The sequence below is a fragment of the Diadema antillarum genome, unplaced genomic scaffold (assembly GCF_040938485.1).
Source record: "Diadema antillarum isolate AM-2024a unplaced genomic scaffold, OU_Dant_1.0 seq00001131_RagTag, whole genome shotgun sequence".
NCBI lineage: Eukaryota > Metazoa > Echinodermata > Echinoidea > Diadematoida > Diadematidae > Diadema > Diadema antillarum.
This window is the reverse complement of record NW_027271944.1, coordinates 180,696-189,405: the sequence shown is the minus strand read 5'-3', so window position 1 is coordinate 189,405 and position 8,710 is coordinate 180,696. Positions and strand designations below refer to the sequence as shown.

The 8,710-nt window shown below is 41.0% G+C and overlaps 1 protein-coding gene across 1 annotated transcript; it reads left to right on the top strand.

The window, feature by feature from the left end:
* Positions 1–7,344: 7,344 nt before the first annotated feature.
* On the top strand, positions 7,345–8,448 carry LOC139744041 (melatonin receptor type 1B-A-like). The gene has a single exon (XM_071654502.1). It carries the CDS (start codon positions 7,345–7,347, stop codon positions 8,446–8,448), a length of 1,104 nt encoding a protein of 367 aa, XP_071510603.1.
* Positions 8,449–8,710: the final 262 nt, after the last annotated feature.

The following is an 8,710-nucleotide window of genomic DNA, read 5'->3' as shown; positions in this document are numbered from 1 at the left end:
AAAAGGATGTTGCACAAAATGTTAATGTCGAGCTAAAAATAGACGAAACTGAAACATCCGTCTGCATGTCTGTTAAAATATATGATCATGAATCGCAGTACAAACAATACGTTGACAAAGAGTTAAGCGGCTACTCAGCTAATATATCCTAAAATTAATGAGTGTACTGTACCTTTCTCCTCGTGCGTCGTGTCCGGTTTGTAGGTAACTTGATTTTGAGGGGGTAATCTAACATTTTAACAAAATAGAAGTTAAATGAAAGCAAAATGATAGCAAATAATGATAACAAATCGAGATTGGCCGAAAATTGTACGAGTTAGGTAAATCCAGGGAGGTGAGTTTCACCTCCCTGGTAAATGCACGCCGATACGTTATGCTAGTTGCCCTAATTAATAAGTGGATGCATGGCATCGTTCTTATGCCCCTGCCACGAAGTGTCGTCGGAGGCATTATGTTTTCGGGTTGTCCGTCCGTCCGTCCGTCCGTCCGTCCGTCCGTCCGTCCGTCCGTAATCAATTTTGTGGACAGCGTATCTACAAAATCATTAGAGGTATCCTAATGAAACTTGGCGTGTGTATGTATGAGGTGGCGAAGTTGTGCCTATCAACTTTTGGGTGTACATGCTCAAGGTCAAGGGTCAAAAGGTCAAGGTCAAATGCTCAAAATTTCACTATTTCCCCTATATCTCTGCAATGGCTGGAGGTATTTTCTTGAAACTTGGTGTATACATAAACTACCAAATAAAGATTCCTCAGAGAGAGTTTTGGGTCATGAGGTCGAAGGTCAAGGGTCAAAGGTCAAGTGAAAATGTTAAGATTTCGCTTTTTTCTCCATATCTCACAAATATTTCAAGGTATCTTCATGGAACTTAATATATATATGCATGTACTGACTGACAGTGATCATGTAGGGAATTTATGGGTCATGGGTCAAAGGTCGAGGTCAACTCATTGAATTGTCATTATTTCCCTATTATCTATGCACTGCTTGCAGGATTTTTTCTTGAAACTTAGTTTATGCATGTATTACCCAATACAGATTTTCTTGGAAGTTTCTTGTCAAAAGGTCAAAGGCGAAAAGGTCAAAGGTCAAGTGAAAGTGCTAAATTTTCACTTCTTCTTTAAACTTATAAAAGGGTCAAAAGTTTGGTATAAATCCCCAAATACCTGCACTGTTATTAGACAGTATAGCCATTCATCCAAAAACCTAGTTCAAGGAAAGTGAACATTCAGTGCAGTTGTGACAAACCTGTCATTTTTAATATTTTGTCAGTTATGTGAAACTGTCATCACACATTGTCAAGACATTGTGCTATAGACCTATTCGGAGAACCATGCATTATGGTGGAGGCATACCAGTCGCCATAGCGACATTTCTAGTTTCAAGATGGGATGATTAGATGAAATAACTGATTTTCTTCAGTTGCATACACCTGGTACATCTGATAACATTTTGTGTATATATATATATAATATATATATACCATATATTGTATACATACATACATACAAATATATTATTTATTTATTTATTAATTCATTTGTTAATTCATTTATTCATTTATCTATTTGTTTACTTATTTTTATTTTTTATTTTTTTAGGGGGGAGGGTGGGGGTGGGGGCATCTAAATTCATCCAAGTACAGCTGTACCTCTCCTACGGTCGCTTGTAGGGGCCCCCAATGGTGACCATTTATAGTGTTAACATATCTTTCAACAGCAGAGCCACCACGGCAATCACACGAAAATGAACAGCGCCAGCCAGTGGTCAAGTATTCATGATCAAAGTGGGTGCGTCAAGCTGTCGCTCATAATGATGTATCCGTGAAATTTACTCCGTATTCGAAATTAATTTACAGAAGAACAATTCATTCAATCAAAATAGACTGCATAAATCCTCTCAATCATCAAGTAGTTATGGGAATGAAATGTCACATGATTTTACCGTTGAGATACTATAAAGTTTACTCGTTACACATTATTCATTAATCAATTGAATCACGATAAATAAGAAAGGGAACTACACAATGCATCTCGAGTTTGCAAAAGGCAGTTCTGCTGAAATGATAGCTCTGAACCACTAGCTTACTTCTCTGTGTTATGATAATCACACTGTTTTGCCACTATAGAATCGCAAGGTTTGTCCCTTTCTAAGCTGGTTTGAATAGTGATTAGGTGTAGGCTCACCAAGAGGTGTGGGCAGTGAAGCAACATGAAGATGTCTCACTTTTATTTCCTCTCACCCCACCCTCCCATTTCCCCGTTGCGGGGGTGGGGGGGGGGGTGTGGGGGGGGGGGTGTGGGGGGGGGGTCTTTGAAAATGAAAGGACCTGCAAGCAGAATCTTAAGCGATCTTTTCTCCCTTTATAATTTCGTATCTTTCATGGTGTCCTTTAGAACGGGGGAGGTTCACATCATTGTGATTTTATGTGCATATTTCAGTTCTAAATCGGTCATTATTATACACACATACACAAACACACAAACATATTCATACACAAGCATACATGTTACTTGATGTGTGAGATATAATTATACAATCACACATTTCCATTTACTTAATGAATGAGTGAATGAATGAATTAATTAATTAACAAATATGCAGTCACATCGAAAAAGAAGAATAATAGGAGCCAGAAATAACATGAACGCAAGTCGAGTCTGGCCCCTTAGATATACAATTCAGGTTGTTCGACGAAGTATCTTGACTGTATTGTGTAGGCTACATGGCATATTAACATATCACAAATTAATGTATTATAAACAACATTAGACGTCAAAGGGAAATAGGTGAAATTTTCAAATACATGTACCTGCCACCATCCAGCTTACTTTTTGTTTTGACCTTTCTGTGCGAGCGGGTGAATAATGACCGTTTGTTTCGTTATCCCATATTCAGCTTTTGACATTACTGCAATTGTTGGCTTTTCGTCTCCATTATCTTAAATTGAATATCACCAAAGTTCACTCCATTAATCAGACAGTACCATTTTAAATTTTGTGTGCAAAATGTCTAATACAGAAGATGTAATTAGCATTGACTGCATAGAAACATCCTTGATTAAAATAATGATAACAAAGTGAGGTCTATCTATCAAATTGCATATCCCTCTGTATATCGCTTACATTATTTTCAATGTCATTTAATATCATTAGGGTGTAATGTCATCAAGAGAATTGATGGAGCCGTCAAAAGTTAGGGTGTCGCAAAACAGGGGCGGATCCAGGAATTCCGTAAAAGGGGGACGAAGGTTAAATTCCTGGTGCCACTTTCGGGTTTAATCAGCTGACAAGCAAAATGGAAAAAAGAGGCCTTAACAGGAATTTTCTCGTACCATATCCGCGGTTAATCGGCTGACAAGCAAGCAAAAAAAAAAAAAAAAAAAGAGGAATGAAATAAAAAAAGGTCATCGTGCGATATATGCATACTTTTATTAAAAAAGAAAAAACACACAAACACACAGCACAAAATTAAAGGGGCGCGGTGCCCCCCCCCCCATGCGCCACCGCAAAGGAAGTGTTCCACCCATGATAGCCCACTGAAAAAAAAAAACAAAAACAGTGGACCTTTAGAATGTTTGTTTGTTTTGTTTGATTTGAAAATTATATGTATATGCAGGCCTTCTTGTTGCTTCCCCAATATACAGTACTTGCTAAAGAGCAGTAGTGATAGCTAAACTACATGTAGCCTACTTCTGCCACGAATGCGGCAGTTTTTTTTTCTTTCTTTTTTTTTTCGTTCTTTAGGTGAACAAGGGAGTCAAGGATGATCGACAAACATCTTCTTCTATTCTTGCACAATTAGTTATTGATCTTACACGTCGTAAGGATTTACGCTTGATTACAACTATATACTCAGTCCATGTTGTAAAATGCACTCCTTTCAAAAGTTGTCACGCTTTCTCATCTCACTATACATTTTCGCTTTGACAACGTTCAACACATTTAGTTATGGTTGAATGTTTCGCAAATGTTGTTGCGTTAATGCTGTTTTGTTTTGCGTGGATTAGTGATGGACAGCGGGTGTATAGTTCCTGGGCCGGGGTTCTGTCAGTGTATTGCCACTTCGTGAAACTATCGAAAGCTCGAAAGCCAAACCATCTGAAAGCAACAGCGATTACCTGTTGAATACTTCCAGAGCTTTTCACAAGGACAAGGCCTCGGGCTAAAAAAGCTTCTTATCGTCGTTTTAAGCTTTATACAACGTGAAGAGTAAATACACACACACACACACACACACACACACACACACACACACACACACACACACACACACACACACACACACACACACACAATCATTAAACAGCTTCTTCGCTTGGAGGTCACATCCATTTTTAAGGCCAATTTGCCAAAATTGTAAATGGGCGGCCTCGTGTGAATTCAAGGAGCAAGTTAATCACGAAACTCATCCGCGTGAACATCGTAACCAATCAACCCTAACAGCGCCTACGAGATATATGGAATGGCTGCCTAGGAGGGGATGAAATGGCCGCCTATACACTTCAATGACGTGGATTAGGCCATCGACTTAATTGCAAGCGGACGGAGACGGCAAGCATGTTCCCTGGTAACATCCTGTCACTCGCAGTGATGACTTGAATAGGCCTATATGGTGCGAAAAACATTACGAAAATGACAAAGCGAAAACAAGGCAGTCCGATGGCGACAAGAATGAAACCACATTCTACAATCTGACATAAGAAAGTAATTTTGAGAAGTTATTCCTACTCGAATATCATATTGCAGAAAGAAAAGAATGATAATGCTTTCCGTTGGCCTTTTTGTTTGTTTGTATTTTGGCCCTGATTCTTGCCGAGAGTTGATGTGTGTGAAAGTGATTTATAATGAACGTGTTCACAAATTTTCGCTTTAAAATTCCCACGATTAAAGAATGCCATTATTCAGCTTCATCGAAGGGAATGGACTGAATTCACTTTCCGAATCAAATACATGACATTGTGTGTAGTCAAATGTTAATGTATCATTTCAAATAGGTGGTTCTGAATTTATTTACAATTAATGAATCGTTGAAAGGCGGTGTAATCAAGCCCCGAGATGTCACTTATCATCATGCGACAAATGGAACTCAAGGGGGTAGGTCTGGGACTGTGTCATACAGTCCTACCCCCTTGAGGCACCATACAAAGGAATACATAACGTGTTTCCACTTTGGGCCCTCACTTTTTTTTACCTCGCAGTGGCACTAGAAAGAAATAGATAGAGACCTTGAAGTGTGAGTGCGGTAAGGTGATGCTTTTGCGCTGAAGACCTTTTTTTGTGTGTGTGTGTGTGTCCTTTTCTTTTTTCTTTTTCTTTTTTTTGTCAGCTGAAGAAACCCGGAAGTGGCACCAGAAAGTTGCGCTGAAGGTGTTTTTTTTTCTTTTTTGCTTGTTAGCTAATAAGACCCGGAAGTGCCCCCCACACTTTTGAAAACGCCCCTGCCCTGATGACAAAACATTGTTGGATCTTGTGGCTAGTAGCCATTAGTGCTTATGAAGCAACTTTTATCTCTGAGTAGGTCAAATTAGGGGAAGTTGTCCGATATAATACATTTTACTCATGATATCTCCATTAGTCCTAATTAGTCCATTAGTCGAAATTAGTCTATTTCTTGCGATGAAGCTGAATTATATTCCTAGATGAATAGGCATGGTAAAATAATCATGATTGGTTGTGTGAATTTACTGGTAGAGTACAGGTGTAATTGGAGGCCGTGGCTAACCTCCTTGAAGAGAAACTGATATTCTTATGTGATTTGGATGAAAAGAAGTAAACTAGACTCCATGATTTCATGGTTGACTATATGGGAACGTGATGTCGTCGACCTCCGCCAGCTTCCCATTAAAGCAACGTGAGCTCATCTTTATTTGTTTGTGGGTTTTTTCCCCGCAAGATTGAAACCATGCCGGACGCGCGCTCAGCATACTCGTAATGCAGGCACTACGCACATTAACGATCAAAAGCACGAATCCGCAAATGTTACCCATACATAGCATTTATACGGCTGGAAATCGCAGCGCATATCTGAAGTAGATGGTAAAGAACTTCTCTCTCAACAAGTGCGTAAGTTCGTTATCGATTTCTCATCGCCGTTCGGATCTTCTGGAAACTCAGGTCTAGGAAGGCGCAAATGAAAACATGAGGGACCTGGTTAAGCTGTCAGTAGACTAATAGCTTGTTCATTTCCAACATTGGAGGTAGTTTCTATACCTATACGCCGCCCCCCCCCCCCTTTACAGAAAATCCATTTTCACGTGCCCTTGGAAACAATTGTCGAATGTGAAGCGTTAGCTTTCGTTGCACAAATTGGTGGAAAACATGCTAAGAAAGAGGAGCTGCCAGTCGCTCACTGAATCTGGGCTCACTGACTTTGCAGTAGTATGAGGGAAGATGGCTTGATTGTTCTGATCAACCAATTTGCCTGATTCGCGAAATTGCTGCTTTATTTTGTCTGCGTGGCACTGAATTTCCTACATCTCGTTATTCGGGCTGAATAGTGAATTGCCGCAACATATAGACACGGTGTTCCCGTTTCCTTTTAACGTCTACATTGTCGCCCGACGGGCGGGGTAAGTACATTTTGACATGTGTCAATAGGCATTAAGGTTCACGTTTCCACTCGCAGTGAAATCAATGCGAAGAAAAGCACTTTCCGAATGATAATGTCTTATAAAAAATAATGACATTATGATTAAATTCCCATCATAAAAGTGCCGTGTGTCTGTGGGGACTAGCATCAAGACGTTGCAATTCAATATCCATGTTTGCTGTATTTGAATCTATATAGCAACATGATAGAAATCAGGCGGGTGGAATTACAAACAAACAAAAGAAAAGTCTGAGATTATGTTAGCACTCCTTGACGAGCAATGGTAGGCGCTGGTTTCTCGGGATGAGGGTGCACTTGCACAGATCGTTTTCCACCGATAACAGCCTATATAGGAGAGTTGAATGCAATCTCCGCCTTTTAGCATCGTGTTGTAAGAATGTGATTCTGCGTTTAGCAGTGAGGCAACGGTGATGGTTAGAACCTACATCACTTCTGCTGATGTCTTATTTACCAGTGAAACTGTACTCTGTCACTTGGTAAACGATTCAAAATTCATTCTAATGACAATATATGTATACATATATATTTATATATATATCACTATAGCCTATTGCTCTTCTGCGCGTACAAAAAAAAAATGTTCTCCTGTTTTACTGATCTCTTTGTTTTATTGATTTCTTGTACGCATACCCGACTATTATGTCCGGAATGTGTTTAAGTTCCGTCATTTTTGGTTAGCTTTTTCATTTCCCTCTTCCTGTTTACTTTCCATCGATAGAGCTTCTGGTGATCATGGCTGTCAGAAATACCAGCTACGCCTCAGTGACTCTTCCCTCACAGACTGGGTCCAGCGAGGACTGGAGAGAAATCGCAACAGGTTTTGAGTTCAGCAATTACACCTACCGCACCTTGTCAGCCTGCTTCATTCTTGCCATCACACCAATTGGTGTCATCGGGAACAGCCTGGTTATCATAGCAGTATGTCTGTCCCGAAAATTACAAACGAAGACGAATTTGTTCGTGATTAACCTGGCGTCGCTCGACCTTCTGAATTGCGCCTTCTTCCCCGTCCAAGTGACGATGCTGTTACATCGCGGCAGCAGTCCGCCGAGGCTGGGACCTCTCTGCCCGATAGCAGGGGCGATCGTCATCACCACGAATGTTGGCAGTGTGGTGACTCTGGCGGTAATCGCGGTGACAAGGTGCGTGAAAATCATCAAGCCAGGCTCTGCATACCACCGACTCTTCACCCGAAAAGTCCTCGCCTGCATGATTGCCGTTTGCTGGTGCTATCCGATCCTGACCATGGTTGTGCCCCGGGTAGCGGGCTTGGGCAGCCTTGGGTATTCCAATCGCTACAAACTGTGCGTCTGGAGCGACGAGGAACAATATCAGATTTACATGTCAATGATGCTCTCGCTTTCTTTCATCCTTGCCTTTGGTATTATCACCGTCTGTTACGTGACTATTGCAGTTTTCGTTCGTATCAAATCACGTAAGGTCGCGCCCCGCCGCCGGGAGCAGGTCTTTCAGATCAGCGTCCAGCAGGAGGATACCGGTAACTCCGCGCAATCAGAAAACGCGCAGCAGGGAAAGCAGCAGCGCGGGAAACCAGTCAATGCGCGGGAAATCAAAGTCACACAGAACCTGGCTATAGTCATCTGCACCTTCTTTCTCTGTATTATGCCGTATGGAGTGTGTACTCTGATTCCGGGAAGCTACGTGCCTTTTATCTGCTTCTCACATCTTCTCCTCTTCAACTCTATCATCAATCCTTTCATCTATGCCATGAAACACCCAGTCTTCAGTCAGGTATTCAGATGTATTTTCACGTGTTCATTACGTAGTATTCCCGAGCCCACGCGCGAATTGCGATCAGTGCTCAATATGACTTGATCAAGGATGAAAGAAGGGGGTGAAAGAAAAAAAAAAAGGTAAGGACTATATCCGAGTCTGAGTTCACCTGATCCTCAGTGAATCTCGCAGAGTGTTCAGACACACACACACACACACAAAAGAGTTTACCAAAACGGTATCGCTATAGTTAATATGCGATGCGTGTATGTGTCAGAACGCTGACGTCGTATACTCGTAACGGAAACGAGGATCACAATCATTGTTTCGAACTAAAACTATGAAACAAATCACTTTTCCGTGT

Bases quoted from the DNA above. Each gene is read 5' to 3' on its own strand.
- LOC139744041 (XM_071654502.1), top strand. From the start codon at position 7,345: ATGGCTGTCAGAAATACCAGCTACGCCTCAGTGACTCTTCCCTCACAG.